The sequence below is a fragment of the Oncorhynchus clarkii genome, chromosome 8 (genome assembly GCF_045791955.1).
Source record: "Oncorhynchus clarkii lewisi isolate Uvic-CL-2024 chromosome 8, UVic_Ocla_1.0, whole genome shotgun sequence".
Lineage (NCBI taxonomy): Eukaryota > Metazoa > Chordata > Actinopteri > Salmoniformes > Salmonidae > Oncorhynchus > Oncorhynchus clarkii.
The window spans coordinates 11,466,623-11,486,321 of record NC_092154.1 but is presented as its reverse complement, the minus strand read 5'-3'; the positions used below and the strand labels follow the sequence as shown (position 1 = coordinate 11,486,321).

The following is a 19,699-nucleotide window of genomic DNA, read 5'->3' as shown; positions in this document are numbered from 1 at the left end:
AACGCTTCCCTGGTGGCTCACAGAGAGGTCTCCTTTTCCCTTACTCCCTGTAAATCAAGGCTTTCCTCAGTCTGAAATCAGACAACCTGCTCCTTGGGAACTACTTTCTCTCATCTATTCAACACATGCTGGTGATGCGCACGCACGCGCACACACACACACACACACACACACACACACACACACACACAAATATGAAAATGAGAGAGAAAGAAAGACTTGTTTTCCTCACCTCTGGTCCTCATGGGAGGAAGCAAACTTTCTAGAGTGAAGTGTGTTAGTGTTTCCTTCTCTCCTTGCTTGTCTGTCATATTAATGCTCATGGGACAAGAGCATGCAGGTAACAATGGAAAGGATGCATATTGGGCTAAGTTAGCGTCGCTCACTGATGCCACCTTCCCAGAAACCTAAAATACTGGACGACCCCAGGCTGGCGCTAATGTCGGTGGCTTCATGGGTATGCTGTATGGTTGGGAACACCGGTTTGAATCTCGAGTCGACCGTGGCAGAGAAGGATCCTGTTACATATGGTTGAATGGATAATGGGGTGGGGTGGGGTAGTGGTTGGAGTCGTGCCTGAATACACTGACCTATTTGGTGCAAACGTATACGAGTCAGCATATTTCAACAAAAACGTACATCACGAATTTTAACGAATGAATATACAGGCAATCCACACCCCGATGGAGTTATGGTATTCGCTCATCAAATACAGTGGAGAAATGGTGTCAGTGGAGATGTCATTTACAGCACCCTGGACTAAAGCCCACGGTGAAATCAGTTCTTTCTGCTTCGACGGAAAAGTCAACATTCCCCCGAATGTGGAACACCGCGTCGGATTTTGTGTTACACCGCTCATTTTCCAATCTTACGGATTTACCTCACAGAGGCATACTTTTGCTAAAACATTTCCAAGTTCACAGGGAAATTCCAGCTCATGCGAAACCCGCACACGTACAATGTATCGTTTTACATCTCTGAGCCAGTTAAAGAGGCTTGAATGAAAATCAAACCAGGCACCATGGCCAGCACCCAAAACCCACAAACGTCAAAGAGGGAATTGTGATAGAAAATACTGGAATAATAAGTATGGGTTTTCTCTATGGTTGAATGAATGGTCAGGTAAGATCCTGGACGATTGTGAAGTCATCTTTTTGTGGGTGGGGGGGGGGGGGGGGATAGTATAGGAGTGCCCAGGGTTGGCGCTGTGTGGTTAGTTAAATAGATTTAGGGACCCTGCCTCTGTTTGATATTTATAGAGAGGCCCTACCTTGCATCCTCCAACAACTCAAGCTTGAAGAGAATAAACCTTTGTCATTTCAGTGAGAAAGTAAAAAGGTGTCTTGTGCCTTTCACACATAAATCAACCCATGCACATTACCACTGATAGCAGGTTCTTCAATTAAGTCAAACAAATGTTAAGTCAGAGATGCTAGAACAGTCTGCAGCACCCGGCCTCACCCTACTAGAATCTGAAGTCAAATGTCTACTGTTGGCTGATGATCTGGTGCTTCTGTCACCAACCAAGGAGCAGCACCTAGATCTTCTGCACAGATTCTGTCAGACCTAAATCTCAGTAAGACAAAAAATAATGGTGTTCCAAAAAAGGTCCAGTCACCAGGACCACAAATTCCATCAAGACACCATTGCCCTAGAAGGGACTTCTATGCCATCAAAAGGAACATACAATTCGACATACCAATTAGGATCTGGCTAAAAATACTTGAATCAGTCATAGAACCCATTGCCCTATATGGTTGTGAGGTCTGGGGTCCACTCACCAACCAAGAATTCACAAAATGGGACAAACACCAAACTATGATTCTGCATGTAGAATTCTGCAAAAATATCCTCAGTGTACAACGTAAAAACACCAAATAACGCATGCAGTGCAGAATTAGGCCGATACCCACTAATTATCAAAATCCAGAAAAGAGCCGCTAAATTCCCTATAGAGAGATGAACTTGGAGAAGAGTCCCCTAAGTAAGCTGGCCTTGGAGCTCTGTTCACAAACACACCCCACACAGCCCCAGGACAGAAACACAATTAGACTCAACCAAATCATGAGAAAACAGAAAGATACGTAAATACTTGACACACTGGAAAGAATTTAAAAAAACAACCTAGCAAACTAGAATGCTATTTGGCCCTAAACAGAGAGTACACAGTGGCAGAATACCTGACCACTGTGACTGACCCACACTTGAGGAAAGCTTTGACTATGTACAGACTCAGTGAGCATAGCCTGCTAGGCCGCTGTAGGCAGATGACCATCACTGCCCACAAAATGAGGTGGAAACTGAGCTGCACTTCCTAACCTCCTGCGCTATGTATGACCATATTAGAGAGACATATTTCCCTCAGATTACACAGATCCAAAGTATTTGAAAACAAACAAACATTTTATGAACTCCCCTACCTACGGGGTAAAATACCAGTGTGCCATCACAGCAGCACGATTTGTAACCTGTTGCCACAGGAAAAGGGCAACCAGTGACCAATGTTTATTTATTTTCCCTTTTGTACTTTAACTATTTGCACTTCGTTACAACATTGTATATAGACATAATGACATTTGAAATGTCTTTATTCTTGTGGAACTTTCAGCCAGACTTGCAAATACTGAGCTAGAGCATTGATGGTGGTGTGGGGTCAAGGTCATGAAGTAGGGGGAACTTTCCCCTAGAGACACTAATTGAAGGTCAGTTTAGCATTTTCCCACATAATGTATTGAGGGACGGTGCTCACAGGCAACTTTTACCCTGTGCAGGAACTACAGTATGGGACATATGACTACTTCTGAGGCAAACTTGGGTCATTGATACTTTGCAATGAGAATGTGTTCAGTGAATTTACCTGGTAAAATAAAATAAAAAAACGAATAAAAAAACACAACCATATGACCTCTGTTGAGACAGAGAGCGGGACATTTCTGTGCCCCGATTGGCTAATCTGGGGTTCTGAGCAATAATTTCATAGGTTTACCATGTTGATGGATCAGTTGCCACGCAAATGACATGGGAGATTGAATACAGAGTTCCTGAAAGTCGCTAATACCATGTCAAGTTAGCCGAGAGCTCTTCTTCAGACCGAAATCAGTTACTTGAGTGGGATCTTGCTCTTTTAAAAAAATGTCTAATTCTGAATAGCCGCCTTTTGGGCACTCATGACATTGTCAAGCAATCAAGTTCTCCAACCCTGGCCCAACCAAGTACTCCAACCCTAGCCCAACCAAGTACTCCAACCCTAGCCCAATCAAGTACTCCAACCCTAGCCCAATCAAGTACTCCAACCCTAGCCCAATCAAGTACTCCAACCCTAGCCCAATCAAGTACTCCAACCCTAGCCCAACCAAGTACTCCAACCCTAGCCCAACCAAGTACTCCAACCCTAGCCCAACCAAGTACTCCAACCCTAGCCCAACCAAGTACTCCAACCCTAGCCCAATCAAGTACTCCAACCCTAGCCCAACCAAGTACTCCAACCCTAGCCCAACCAAGTACTCCAACCCTAACCCAATCAAGTACTCCAACCCTAGCCCAACCAAGTACTCCAACCCTAGCCCAACCAAGTACTCCAACCCTAGCCCAACCAAGTACTCCAACCCTAGCCCAATCAAGTACTCCAACCCTAGCCCAATCAAGTACTCCAACCCTAGCCCAATCAAGTACTCCAACCCTAGCCCAATCAAGTACTCCAACCCTAGCCCAATCAAGTACTCCAACCCTAGCCCAATCAAGTACTCCAACCCTAGCCCAATCAAGTACTCCAACCCTAGCCCAATCAAGTACTCCAACACTAACCCAATCAAGTACTCCAACCCTATCCCAATCAAGTACTCCAACCCTATCCCAATCAAGTACTCCAACCCTAGCCCAATCAAGTACTCCAACCCTAGCCCAATCAAGTACTCCAACCCTAGCCCAACCAAGTAACCAATGGATTTCAGGACAAAAAAGACGAAGAAATGCAAAGCACTGACTCCACTACTTCAAATAAATGTGATGGTAATGAATGGTATGTTGTAGAGATGGGCCATATGAACAAAAATCCATATCAATTTAAGTGTAATATAAAAAAAATCTGTCGTAGGACAACGACCACTACTTTAAATGTTGTGGGTATCATGGTCCCCTTATTTTACTTGAAACATCACTTTCCTCTTCGTAAAGGATACTATTCGTTATTATGGATATCAGTAAAATGTCCTTGATAATGGTCAGTATTGATCATTTTCGGTTTGTCGTCCCAGCTCTAGTATGTTGTCAGCTACATAACACATTCCAGAGTATCATCCTGGTCCTTTAAAATGAAACAGTGCTACAGTTTCAAGATGTCATTTATCATAAGATGAGGAAACATTCACTTCACTCATTTAGGTATTCATGGAATACATGTTTATATGATTGCAATTTCTAAGAGTACTGTGTCTAGTTAAAAAAATAAAAGAATACAATCATCGAGAGGAAGACTTGCCTGAGAGAACGAGTGTGTGAGCAGCCATTGTACAATCGTTTTCTCAGCAGGATTTGCTTGACTGAGCTCTCGACTGATGGGTGCGAGTGTGTGGATGAGCATGTGTTAAAAGCATAATGTGTGTGTACAGTATGTAAGTGTTGTGCTTGAGCGTGGTGTGTGTCTGTCTAAACCACAGCTGGTCCGGAATAACAGAGCTCACTCCTTTGTAACAACACTATACCAGCATGGTGTGTGTCTGTGTGTGTGTACATGAAATCACATTTTATTGGTCACATACTCATATGTATATACTGTATTCTATACCATCTTGCCTATGCCGCTCGGTCATCACTCATCCATATATTTATATGTACATATTCTTATTAATTCCCTGAGATTTGTGTGTATTAGGTAGTTGTTGTGGAATTGTTCAATATTACCTGTCAGATATTGCTGCATTGTTGAAACTAGAAGCATAAACATTTCGCTACACTCGCAGTAACATCTGCTAACCAGGTGTATGTGGCCATTAACATCTGCTAACCAGGTGTATGTGGCCATTAACATCTGCTAACCAGGTGTATGTGACCATTAACATCTGCTAACCAGATGTATGTGACCATTAACATCTGCTAACCAGGTGTATGTGACCATTAACATCTGCTAACCAGGTGTATGTGACCAATAACATCTGCTAACCAGGTGTATGTGACCAATACAATTTGATTTGGCAGATGTTATTGTGGGTGTAGCAAAATGCTTGTGTTTCTAGCACCAACAGTGCAGTAATATCTAACAAGTAATATCTAACTAAATGCTTGTGTTTCTAGCTCCAACAGTGCAGTAGTATCTAAAGCAGTATGTAAACACTATTGTCTCTGTGTGTGTTCACCCACTAGTGTATGGCGTTTGCAAAGTTGTCATATTTGGATTATGTTTGATGAATCAGTCTGTGCAGTGCATAATGTACACATAATCTCCACATGCAGCATCCTGTATGGAAGAAGAAAGACATTGACTTGTCTGCTTAAGCACCGGCATGATCCTCCAGTCAAGACCCATTGTTATGTAAGGAGATGATCCCACAGCATTAGCCTTAAAGGGTTAATAATAGTCAACCCAGTGACGTCACACCTGGTATCCATGGATTCCTATCTCCACCCACTGATAATAAGTCATTGATAAAAGTCTAAATGTTCAAGTCAGTTCCATACAGTCGAGAGAACTGGCTGAAATGGAGTGGCACGTGGTCACAAGCCTTGACACACGAAGAAGAAACACATGCTCGCGCTGCAGTCTCCTTCGCACACAAACAAACCTGCTAAGCCCCCTAACGCTGCACTGGTCTGACCACGCTAACTGGATTTGCCATAAGTGAATGACAGATCTCCAACGACGCTCTTTTGGAGTTATTCAAATTGCTTGAGAATGAAGGATTCAACTCAGCATGAGGCCTTCCTACTGCCAACAACCAAATCCGCATAGCTATCTTTGAATAGTCCAGCCAATCACCCGACTTGAGACCAGATGAAAGACCCTTGTTTACATTGTCAATCTCTTTGGTCCACACAATGCAATGGTTTACAAACATGCCTTAAAATGTGATTTTATGAGCATTGTCATCCCAGACACAACACACAGTAAATCTGAGACTGACCTCTCATTGCCCTTTTTGTTTGCGCCTAGCCTTAAGTTTAGGCCAATCATGTGACTGGCTTGACAGATAGGGCGTGCAAATGGGACTTGGACCATCGTGTGACCTGTCTAAGGGGTTGTGAGGAGAAAGCCCACCTGTCACATGCAAACATCCCAGGCCTGCGACACCGTCAGCCCGCCAGTGTCCCTCACGCTAGGGGTGCCTTCTCTACACTCGCAAGTGCGTAAATCAGTTTACATTGTGATATTTCACATAAACAGCCTACTCACTATACACAGAACTATTATGATTTGACTACCAGCAGTGTATAGAGGGATAATGGCAAATTCTGTATAGGCAAAACTTTGACTGAGCTCTTTTGCAATAAAGACATTTCACAGGCAAACCAACAAATACCAAGGTCAATTTGACTGTGTAATGCATGGGAGCTCTTTAAAAGCAGAGAGGATACTTTGTCACGTACCTCTACGATGCTGCGAAGATCCCTCACGTACATGCGCTCCGTCTCGATGATCTCCATGACCACCCGGTCCAAGTAGGTGATCTTGGGGTTGGGCGCCATGGTTATGGCTGCGAAGGGCGATAACGGGGGCGTGTGGCAGGTGCTGGCAGCCCGCGAGGGCGTGTCAGTGTTGTTGTTGTTAAGCTGGTCGAACTTCCCGCCACGAGAGACCAGTCCTTCCCCAGAAGGGTCCGCCGTATCGGGATGCTGGCGGTCCTGATCGCCGACGCCAACCGGAGGATTCAGCTCCAAGTCGATGTCGTCTCCGGTAGGGGGCACGCTGCCGCCAGGTGGAGGCGGAGCGGGGCCTTCGTCCCGGGATGACCCTGACCCCGAGGACAAGGTGGAGACCAGGCTCACGGGGCGCTGGCCAGCGGAGGGGAAGTCGGAGCAGTCGGAGGGTGTGGCGGAAGGTGCCCGCTCATTACTACTGATGGAGGCAGTGGACAAACGGGGGGACTCTGGAAGGAGAAGAGGACAGGAAGTCAGGGAAAACGTATGTACATTCTGACTGACATTGGTGGAATTCATTGTGATTGGTCATCCAAAAGGTGGGAAAAGCTCATCCACCAAATCACATATTCTTCTCGCCTGAGTTTTCTGAAGCAAAAATCAAAGATGAGTAAAGAGCTAGGCATCACTTGGTCAATCAACTGAACAAGTCCCTCACTGAGAAATAGCAGAGCAAAGATGCCTTGTGATTGTTTCACCAGAAATGTACCATTAATGGACCCCTATTGACATTGTACAGCAACTGAAGTTTCCTATCAGGAAGAGAGATTTGGAGAGGTGTAAATCAGTGCAGCATCCCACTATTTATAAGATGGCTACTTGTCCAGGCATATTCTGCAAAATAAAAAGTATCCACTTGGTTAAATACCGCATGTAAGCAAGTTGGCTTCACTCAATTTGTTTTGAGAGCTGCAATTATGATTGACTGGTCAGGAGAAGAACATCTTATGCTTCAATGCAGTGCAGAATCCATTGCTATAGTGTCTATCATAACTATATAAAGTTGGATTCAAATGGCTTTGTCATTTTTTTGTCAATAATCTACACAAAAAAAGTTGAACATTATATTTTGTTTTTAAGATGAATGAAAAATAACACTAATTTACCTCGATTAAATAAGTATTCGCCCCCTGAGTCAATACATGTTAGAAACACCTTTAGCAGCGATGACACCTGGATTGTGCAATATTTGATTTTTCTTTAACATTTTTCAAGCTCTGTCAAGGTGTTGTGGATCATGGCTAGACAGAAATGATCTATTCTTGCCATAGATTTTCAAGCAGATTTAAGTCAAAACTGTAACTTGGCCACACTGGAACTTTCACGGTCTTCTTGGTAAGACACGACAGTGTAGATTTGGCCTTGTGTCGTAGGTTTCTGTCCTGCTGAAAGGTTCCTCTCAGTGCCTGGTGTCAAGCAGACTGAAGCAGGTTCTCCTAAAGGATTTTGCCTGTGCTTAGCTCCATACCGTTTCTTTTTATCCTGAAAAACTCACGTCTTTGCCGATGAAAAGCATACCCCTACCATGATGCAGCCTACCCAATGCTTGAAAACAAGGACACAGTTACTTAGTGATGTGTGGTGTTGGATTTGACCCAATCATAAGACTTTGCATTTAGGCCAAAAAAAGTGTATTCCTTTGGTGCATTTGTTTTTGCCTCTTTTACTTTAATGCCTTACAGGATTAATGTTTTGGAATATTTGTATTCTTCTTTTCACTATAATTTACGTCATTATTGTTGAGTCACTACGATGCTGTTGATCCATCCTCAGTTTTCACCCATCACAGCCCTTGAAGTCTGAATCATGGTGAAATCCCTGAGCAGTTTTTTTCCCAGTCCTGCAGCTCAGATCAGAAGCATCTTTAATGTGTCTGAATGGTTTATTATATATTCCAAAGAGCGTAATTATTAACTTGACCATGCTTAAAGATATATTACATTTCTGATTTGTTACCCATCTACCAATCCCTGCCCTTCTTTCAAAAAGCTCTTTGTAGTTTAATCTGTGCTTGAAATTCAATACTTTACTGAGAACCTTTACCAATGTTGTATCTATGGGGCACAGAGAAAGGGGAAGTCATTAAAAAAAATCATGTCAACCCCTATTATTTCACAGTCACTTATGAACTTATTTTAATTGTTTCTCCAGAACTGATTTAGGCAGGGCCTATACAAAGGGGGTGAATAGTTATGCAGACAAAATTAATATCATTTGTATTAGTTTGTAAAAAAAAAGAGATCAATAACAAAAAGAAAATCACTATTGAATCCATTTTAATCCCACTTTGTAATGCAACAAAATGTGAATACTTATGATGGGACACACACACACTAAATAAAGTGCATTCTGAATATATATATATATTGCTTTGTTATTATGGGGTATTGTGTGTGTGTAGATTGATGAGGAAAGAAACGACTCAATTTTAGAATAAGGCTGTAACGTAACAAAACGTGGAAAAAGTCAAGGGGTCTGAATACTTTCCCAATGCACTGTACATTACATTAGATACTACACTAAATAAACTATGAGTATTAATACTTAAACTGTATATACTACATACAATACAAGTACTGAGATAGTACCAAAACTGTTCACGAAATGAAGACAGCGGAATGTGACACCGGGTTCTGCTTTTGATGTACAGTCGTGGCCAAAAGTTGAGAATGACACAAATATAACATTTTCAAAGTCTGCTGCCTCAGTTTGTATGATGGCAATTTGCATATACTCCAGAATGTTTTGGGTCCATGGCCAGGAAACTCCCCAGACCTTAATCCCATTGAGAACTTGTGGTCAATCAAAAACCCACAAATTCTGACAAACTCCAAGCATTGATTATGCAAGAATAGGCTGCCATCAGTCAGGATGTGGCCCAGAAGTTAATTGACAGCATGCCAGGGCGGATTGCAGAGGTCTTGAAAAACACTGCAAATATTGACTCTTTGCATCAACGTCATGAAATTGTCAATAAAAGCCTTTGATACTTATGAAAATGCTTGTAATTATACTTCAGTATTCCATAGTAACATCTGACAAAAATATCTAAGAGACACTGAAGCAGCAGACTTCGTAGGAATTAATATTTGTGTCATTCTCTAAACTTTTGGCCACGACTGTAATGTTGCTCATGAGGAAATGGCAGTTATTTATGATTGATTAAATTTGCAATAGTGGTGTCCTTTTCCGGGCTTCTCCCTGAAGCCCGACCCATTCAACATCAATTCAGATGGTCTCATGTTGATCTTTCTCATTTCCAAAATTTGACCAACGGATTAGCTAGCCATGCTTTTGGAATAACAGATAGATTTTCTTTCAGCATTAAAGCCTGTGAATTCCATCAGATATATATATATTTTTAAAGGGAGTGAAATCTCCTGGGAACTGGAGAAGGGACATGTTTTAGGTGTGTACCAGAACAAAGGACCCCACATTTGAACAGCCTGGTCATGCTGAAGATGGCCTTAAAAAATGTAAGTGGAACCTAAAACTGTGGTGAAGGGCAACTCAGCCTAAAAGTATTACAAAAGGACCTCTGTTAGGTCATCCTAAAATGTGCCTGAATTAAAACACCACATCCTCTGGAAAATACAGAAATCCAGTAATTTCCTTCTGGATCAGTGGGAGCTTTTCCATTCTCAACTAAGGAATTTTGTGTTAACATTAGGACAGAAACAGTTGGTGGAAAAGTCATGGTGGACTTGGGAGACTTCCGAGCTGCCCACTTCACTTGATGAGCTGAGCGTTTGAGCAGTGGTCATTTTACAGAATGGCCACGCTCTGAGGTCGATCTTGAGGCATCGGGTCCTCAGCACCCCATAAAGTCTACATATACTAACAAGGCCATAGTGGTAAAGACAGCACTGCTATGATAATACAGTATACGACTTCAGCTTCCATTAAAGGTAGAAGGAAACATTTTACAGATCTCTCAAAGATCATATTGGGCCTATCCATGTATGCACTGTATATCATATTTTGATTATATCGTATAGTTCCAGTAGACAAGCACATGAATATACATAGGCCAAAGCAAATAACGAAACATATACAACGCAAATGCATATAACATTGCATGAGTTCATCACTGTGAACGCCGCATCAGTTGGAAAGCACCCCCAGGTTTTGTTAGTGTGACTAGTTGCTTGGTAACTATAATTTCATAACTGAACGGAAGGAAATGTATTCCACAGTTTTATAATATAAGCAAATCATTTACCATGACCCATTTGGTTCCCTCCACAGGATTTGAGCCCGTGTCATCAAATAGTTACATCATTGATGTATGAGTATGGCATTGCAAAAACAAGAGTGCTTCCCGAGAAAAAAAATGAAGAGAAATTACAGAATTACTACACACCCTGTGAGGTGTCATACATTCCCAAACGACATAAGCAACCCAAAATATCAACATTTGCAAACACATGTCAGAACCTCACACCATCAAAGCATTAGTGGCCTCTAAATAGGATTTGCAGAGATTATGCAATTAAGTAAAGTGCTGCCATTCCAAAGAGCCCAAAACATCGGTCACAAACTAAAACATTAGAACAACATACTGTAAATCATGTCAGTTTGAACCGCTGGAAAATTCATTGAAGACAGCAGACCAAAATCAAAGACACTGTAGCTTCCTCAAAACACCAGCAGGCACAAGACATTCCACAGCTGTTAACAAGGGTTTCTGGTGGAAGACTGTTCTTGGACTATAACATGTTTCTGCATGTTGACTCCCTGATGAGCCAAGAGGAAACAGGATATGACTAAGGGGAAGATCATTTATTGACATAGTAAGCTTATCAATAAAGCTATGAGAGTAATACGATCCCTTAGTACCAAAACACAAACAATATTTTTATTTATTTGATTTAGCTTTTATTTAACTAGGCATGTCAGTTAAGAACAAATTATTATTTACAATGACAGCCTATAATGTACACACTAGCATACCATTTAATAGCAATGCATTGTGGGTATGTATTCCAAGTTGTGTGTCAGTACGGACATTGGAAAAGAGAATCATAAAATCAGCCTATAAGGAACATGACTGAGCGAATTATAACTTCGTATTTGATCTGAAATGATCTGCCTACTTGGAGAACTGGCTATGAACAAATCAATCGTGGTCAGGAACATGGTCACAAACAGTCAACGCGTGACATATGATACCAAGTAGGGATGCATGATATATCGGTGAACATGTTGATGTTCCGATGTTAAAAATCGATGTCAATGCTACCGTGCATGCCTATATAACGTACATGATGTAATGATGCCAAGTAAATTGTCGCGATAAACGTGCAACACAGCATTCCTAACCTAGCCCAAGATGGCACCGGAGGAGATGGCCTCCGTTTTACTGTCTCCTAACCAATTGTGCGATTATGTGTTTATTTTCATGTTATTTGTAAATTATTTTGCACATAATGTTTCTGAAACCGTATCTTAAGGCAGAAAATAGCTTCTGGATTTCAGCACATCGGGACTCTAACCCGGAAGCTTACAAGAAATCCCGCTATAACCTGCGACGAACCATCAAACAGGCAAAGTGTCAATACAGGGCTAAGATTAAATCATACTACACTGGCTCCGACGCTCGTCGGATGTGGCAGGGCTTGCAAAGTATTATAGACTACAAAAGGAAAAACAGCCGCGAGTTGCCCAGTGACATGAGCCTACCAGACAAGATAAATCACTTCTATGCTCGCTTCGAGGCAAGCAAGACTGAGGCATGCATGTGAGCATCAGCTGTTCCGGACGACTTTGTGATCACGCTCTCCATAGCCAACGTGAGTAAGACCGTTAAACAGGTCAACATACACAAGGCTGCGGGTCCAGACGGATTACCAGGACGAGTGCTCCGGGCATGTGCTGACCAACTGGCCTGTGTCTTCACTGACATTTTCAACATGTCCCTGATTGAGTCTGCAATATCAACATGTCTCAAGCAGACCACCACAGTCCCTGTGCCCAAGAACACTAAGGTAAGCTGCCTAAATGACTACAGATGCGTAGCACTCACGTCCGTAGCCATGAAGTGCTTTGAAAGGCTGTTATTGGCTCACATCAACACCACTATCCCAGAAACCCTAGACCCACTCCAATTTGCATACCGCCCAAACAGATCCACAGATGATGCAATCTCTATAGTACTCCCCACTGCCCTTTCCCACCTGGACAAAAGGAACACCTATGTGAGAATGCTATTCATTGACTACAGCTCAGCGTTCAACACCATAGTACCCTCAAAGCTCATCACTAAGCTAAGGAACCTGGCACTAAACACCTCCCACTGCAACTGGATCCTGGACTTCCTGACGGGCCGCCCCCAGGTGGTGAGGGTAGGTAGCAACACATCTGCCACGCTGATTCCTCAACACTGGAGCTCCCCAGGGGTACGTGCTCCCTGTTCACCCATAACTGCATGGCCAGGCACGACTCCAACACCATCATTAAGTTTGCAGACGACAACAGTGGTAGGCCTGATCACCGACAACAACGAGACAGCCTATAGTGACGAGGTCAGAGACCTGGCCGGGTGGTGCCAGAATAACAACCTATCCCTCAACGTAACCAAGACTAAGGAGATGATTGTTGACTACAGGAAAAGGAGCACCGAGCACATCCCCATTCTTATCGACGGGGCTGTAGTGGAGCAGGTTGAGAGCTTCAAGTTCCTTGGTGTCCACATCAACAACAAACTAGAAGGGTCCAAACACACCAAGACAGTCGAAGAACACGATAAAACCTATTCCCCCTCAGGAAAGCCTATTCCCCCTCAGGAAACTAAAAAGATTTGGCATGGGTCCTGAGATCCTCAAAAGGTTCTACAGCTGCAACATAGAGAGCATCCTGACCGGTTGCATCACTGCCTGGTACGGCAATTGCTCGGCCTCCGACCGCAAGGCACTTCAGTGGGTAGTGCGTACGGCCCAGTACATCACTGGGGCAACGCTGCCTGCCATCCAGGACCTCTACACCAGGCGGTGTCAGAGGAAGGCCCTAAAAATTGTCAAAGACCCCAGCCACAGACTGTTCTCTCTACTACCGCATGGCAAGCGGTACCGGAGTGCCAAGTCTAGGACAAAAAGGCTTCTCAACAGTTTTTACCCCCAAGCCGTAAGACTCCTGAACAGGTTACCAAATTGTTACCCGGACTATTTGCATATTGTGCCCCCCCCCAAACCCTCTTTTACGCTGCTGCTACGCTCTGTTCATCTTATATGCATAGTCACTTTAACTGTACATTCATGTACATACTACCTCAATTGACCCGACCAACCAGTGCTCCCGCACATTGGCTAACCGGGCTATCGGAGCCTGTAAGTAAGCATTTCACTGTACACCTGTTGAATTCGGCGCACGTGACAAATAAACTTTGATTTATTTGAATGTCTGCTGTGTGGATCGAACAGTCATTTGAAAGAGTAAGAACTTTTCAGAGAGACAACCCAAAGGCGAAGTCCATTAAAGCCAACAGAAAGGAATTCATTGCCCTTGACAAGCAACCCTTCTCTGTCGTGGGTGATGTTGGCTTTCGTTGACTGGGTGAGCACACACTACCAAGTGCGCTATTTTGCAGATGTTGCCCTACCTCAGTTGCATAGTAATAGCGTCACTGCTTTTAGCTTCACGACACACATACTATGGAACGCCGTTTGGGTATTTGCGTGTCAAAAAAGATACAGTAGCACTGTCAAAGCTGTACAAAAAAAGTCTGCAAACACCGACCACGGACAACGTATTTACGATGTAATAAAGCATAATTTGTTCGACCGCAGCTTGGTACCTAGCTAGCACCAATTTAACCAGCCTGAAAACAAATGACCAGTAGAAACTGCAGTCATTTTCATTATTCTTAGCAATGATTTAGGAATCCTTGTGAGTAAGTATTAGCTAGGTTGCCAGTTGTTGTTCGCCTCTTGAAATTGAACTTCAGTTCATGAAAATAAATAGCTAGCCAGCTACTTAACCCTGTTGCCCAAAGCTATCATCAGAAGCAGCCAGCTAGCTTCATCAGGTTAGTGAGGCTTGACCGGACCGGGTTGTGTTGTGAAGCTAGCCACAATAAGGAATAAGCACAATAGTAGAATTTGCAGTTTGCCTTCAAAATAAAAGTATGTCATTGACAGTGATTCAAATGAATACAAATAGTAGAATTATGCCATACTTTTATTTTGAAAAGTCCACTATTGTGGCTAGCTTCACAAAGATGGGTCCGACCTCCATTAATCAAATAAGAACTGTCTTCTGAATGAGGGTTATTTTAGATGACACCGAGCTATATAGTTAACTAGCTAACTATAGCTACTGAAACTAGCTATGTTTTTTGGGGAAGAACATTGTTTGCATGAGCAAGCTAGCTTTTTTTTTTTTATGGCCAGCACTGTACGTGCGCGAGACAACTTTACCAGCATCATAGCATACGTATCGATGAATCGTGACATATGAAATACAAGTGATAGTGTAATAATTACATACAAAATGAATGAACACATTAAATTATTATTTGACGTGCAGTCATATTCAAGTCCTGATTGGTCAACAAGCTTATTTGACATATCAAATAGCGTTATTTGATGTGTATATTTTTTGGACACGCTGAGATGAGCCGACAGGAAGATCACAGGACAAACTCGAAAGATAATGACTTTTCTGTTAGTATGAAGGACACAACGTTCCCACGGGAATGTCAAGCATCAGGATCCATTCTCCTCATGGGTGTTTACCATTAACGCTCAATTAAATCATTGTTAAATCATCCATTCGTGACAAGAGTGCATGATTAGCATTAGCATGTTTTCCCCTATTAGACTGTTCTGCAATGCAGTAGATCAGCCTTTGTAGCTTTTACATCCAGTTTCCACAATAGAATAATAATAATAATAAGATCCATTCCTGTCTTGGGAGTCAATGGTTAGCGTCGTCGCACTATAACCTCATTGTCAGATCATCATTGCACAATAATCATTAATCTACATTATAAGCGGGTATGTTATGTCAGTAGCAAATCTTCTGCATGCCAAATCATTGAGTCGCATGAATTGATTGTAATATGTGGAGACGGATCATACAGAAAACCAAAGATTGATTTGTTGGTATTTTTTTTAAATAAGTTTGATTGAGCTTTTCTTTCTAGCATGCAAAAAAATATTTATACATGGACATACCCACTAACCAGTCCGGAGACAGTTCTGTAATACATTTGTACAGGACTGAGCCTGTGTTTCTACCTGGGGGGGGGAATAGACAGAGACATTCAAACAGAGTCATGCCAAAATATATAACTGTAGAGTTCATCAGCACTTAGCAAATCAGTAAGCCTAATGTACAAAAAGGGATATAGCATTACATTGGTACACATACCCATATCAAACATGGAGCAACTTGTGACTATCGGTTAGCAGAGCAACACTTAATAAACTCTTACTGCAGCAGCAATAGCAGAGTGAAGAGATGGGTGCACAGAGAGGAAAAGGTGGGCCTCCCTCTCCCTCGCTATGCTTAACTCTCCCATTGACTCGTTAAACCCCCTGGTCAAGGTCAGGCCTTGTTGTAGGAGCGAAGTCCAGCACTGATACAATTCCCTTTTTCCGGTGCATTCTCCTAGTCCTAGGGCGCACACTTTGAAAGAAAACATTTTCAAACCGGTAACGTCCGTCTCCAGTCAGCCAGTCAGCCTTAAGAGGCAGTGGCTGGACTTTCACCTACACACAAACACAGCCGTTGGTTGAAGTACTACCAGTATGGAGCCACACAGACATTCAAATACACGGGGTTCACACACATTTAGGACCTGTCCCCACTACGAGAGGAAGGAGAGTGTAAGGAGCAGATTGGCGAAAGAGATTTCATATTACATCCTTACCTTACGTTGTGGCTGGCAAAGCCTATTCTTGGTCTGCAGCTCAAATTGACCGTAAATATCACAGTAGTCACTAGCCAATCAGCACAAACTACTCAACAACAACATTTATTCTAAAACATAAATAATGCAACAAAACCATATTACACGATTGAATAATGCAACAATCCACAAGCATGTGCAGACAATAAAAAGGTTATTTTATCGTCCATACACATTCAATTAGCAAGCAAACATGCTTCACAATCTAGTAACGTTAGCATATGAATGAATGCTTCCACCTCCTATACGAATATAACAGTACCAAAAAGTTATCCAGCATCATTCAATACAGTATTATAATTTAGGCTACACAGCTAGGTAGCGTTAGCTAGCTAGCTAAACAAAATCATTTCTGCGTCCTCACATAAACATGCTAGCTATAGCTGAATGCTGACGTTTAGCTGAACCATAGCTATATAGGAGCTCCTATAGGCTTACACTAGCTACCATATTAAAGTGAAGCATCATTTGATCAAAATCATGTCATTATATGAGGTAAAATCAAATTGGGGGGGGGGGTTGCTTCTTGCCCAGACCTCAGACGCTTAGTGCTATGGACGCTCATTCCCGCCACCGCAAACAACTAAAACGTTGATAATATCAAAAAATGTTGAGATAGTAACTCAAAATTGAGATCGTAGAACATACATATAGGATATGGTTCTTAATTTGTAACATTATGTGGAGATTTTGTTCTATTTATCCACGTTGCAAAGATTAGCACAGTAGGGACGCCAGCAAACGTGTGGCAAGCTCGCATTTGTCCCCAAAAAATAGACACAAAAGCATTGAAAAGAGGGACAAAGTACTGTTGATTAGACTGATTTACCTCATGACTTGTTACCTCATGCACAATGAATCTGTCCTTCAGTCTGATCAACTGTAGCCTTCCGATAACCACAGCTGCAGGCAGCCTAAAGAAGCCTATGCCCTACTGTATATTCCCCTCTGGCCAGGGGAAACCAACAATAACATGTATTTATGGCTAAGCTATGTATATATAGCCTAAAATACATCTATTTATTTGTGTTAAGAGAAAATGTGAATGTGATCGAATTTGGTTTATACTCAAACTTTGGGTGGCTAGGCTATCTAGCTATCTATGACATACTGTGGGAGTAACGTTTTAACTACAGATGCAAAGACCTACACAACGCAACCCTGCATAAAGCAAGCTAAACCCGGTTAGTTCTATTGTCTAATTGCAGTTGTTGTTTTAGTGGTTTTTTTAAACCCACATGACCTGATTATAAAGAACGGGTCAAATCACAGCCCGTAATAAAACTGTTTTACTATGTCATACCCTACAACTAGGGTCCAGAGTTTTACCTGGTTAGGTTAGCCTACCTAGGTCACACTCTGTGCCCCAGGAAAACACTCCTTTGGAGACAATGCTACAAATGAAGAAACACATCCAATAAGTATGATCTACTATCTCAACATTTTTGTATTTTGAGATACTATGTGAAAAGTGCAAGATACTATATATTTGTTTTACTATATTACTGGTGGAAAAGGCTTCCTTCCATACAGTGCAGTCAAGAAAATAATCTAAATAAACACTTGAGATTTAAAGCTATGTCGACAATTTCAGCCTGTCCGACAATTTCAGAACGTAACAGGCTGTTACATAGTGACTTTCAATGATTAATAAGGAGTCAATCAATGTGTGCATACACACAAAGGAGACATACTGTACATATAATGTAGAATGAAACCGTAGAATGAAATACTAACGTGTACGAAGGCACTCAAACCTATCCAAACACTATACATCAAAATGAAGTCATTTCTCCATGCACACAGACATAAATCTCAAAGCAGACACAGTCTCAGGCATGTGGTGACATCTTTGAACTAGCGTTTACAAATATAAATCACAGGCTAGTATAAATACAAATCTTACTCCTGTAAACCCTATTCATGTAGACAGGCATGGAGGGAGAATAAACCAACCCATCTTCAGCATTTTCATGGTGAATGATTCTTTCACCTGGAGGGGGGGGGGTCCAGGCTTTCTAAGAGATCCAGCTACGACTCCCCTAATACCAGTTGGGATACAACTGTAAACAATCACTATGATTCATATAAATCCTAAAATCAAATAACCTCTGCACCGTTGAAATATAAGTGTCGTCTTTGCGAAGTGGAGCACATCTGGAAAAGGTTCCCCAACCACCGCTGTGCCGTGAACACACAAATCAACCAGCAGGCGCTTATAAATCCACGGGACTTAACCGCCACTCCGGAGACAGACTGCCATGGATACCGGCTTCGGTCCCATGGATACCGGCTTTGGTCCCATAGATACAGGCTTTGGCGTCTGAAAACAGCCAACTGGCTTTCTCCAAAGCATCCCAGAGGTCCTGTCTCTTGGGCTACCTATAAGTAGGGCGAAGCTGCAATATCATGCTGACAAGAAATTATGCAGACTCCATTGACTGCAGCAATCTTAGTGTTGGTGCTGATTCTTTAAAAAATAAATCCCATTATAGTGGAAGTGAATGGCGATCAGAACGAGTGGTGGGTGAAGAAAGATGAAGGTAGAACAAAGGTTCCCAGATTTTACGATTCTTTGCAATATGTCAACAAGCAGTATCAGGTTTTAAAATCTTGACCTCATAGCTTCCCCCCTAAAACAAAGTCATCCTTGGGAGCGTTGTCAGGGAATTAAGACTGAATGTGAACATGGTAAATATGAACAGAGAATACTACCATCCAACAATTTCCAGAGGTCGAGGACTCACCGAACCAACGGGTTAACTTGCAGTTGAATCCGTTCAGGAGCCTTCTCTCCTCCCAGGCGCTCCGGAGGGTGGCCATCTCCATGCCCGGTCTGAGGGCGACCCCCCAGGTTTTGTCCTTGGACCGACCCAGAGTGCTCATGGCTCTCTCCTGCTTCCCACACACCGAGTGCACGGACCTGCTGGACTGACCCACTCCAGGCCACTTCATGGGGTACCAAACTTGAGTGCCAGGTCGTCTCAACAACACTTAACCAGGTGCGGTCTTACACAAACCCATGGAGGTAAAAGTAGTGAGCAGTGTTCCCGGTGGGAGCTTCAGACATAGTCCTCTACAGCTCCACAAGTGGAAGGCAACTGAGGAAGTCACCTGGACTTGCCGCTCACACAACACTCACACACACACGCCCATTTG

At 42.6% G+C, this 19,699-nt stretch overlaps 1 protein-coding gene across 2 annotated transcripts in view; it reads right to left on the bottom strand.

The window, feature by feature from the left end:
• The window catches only part of LOC139414942 (pleckstrin homology and RhoGEF domain containing G3), a 116,323-nt gene that overhangs the window by 42,973 nt on the left and 53,651 nt on the right, over positions 1 to 19,699 (bottom strand). Inside the window, exons 3-4 of one of the 2 annotated variants that reach the window (XM_071162591.1) lie at positions 15,804 to 15,866; positions 6,580 to 7,079 (exon numbers count right to left, since the gene is read on the bottom strand). In XM_071162591.1, coding sequence (XP_071018692.1) covers positions 6,580 to 7,079; positions 15,804 to 15,866 — 563 coding nt within the window. The remainder of the gene's footprint in view (positions 1 to 6,579; positions 7,080 to 15,803; positions 15,867 to 19,699) is intronic. The other variant, XM_071162592.1, reaches the window with a different exon arrangement.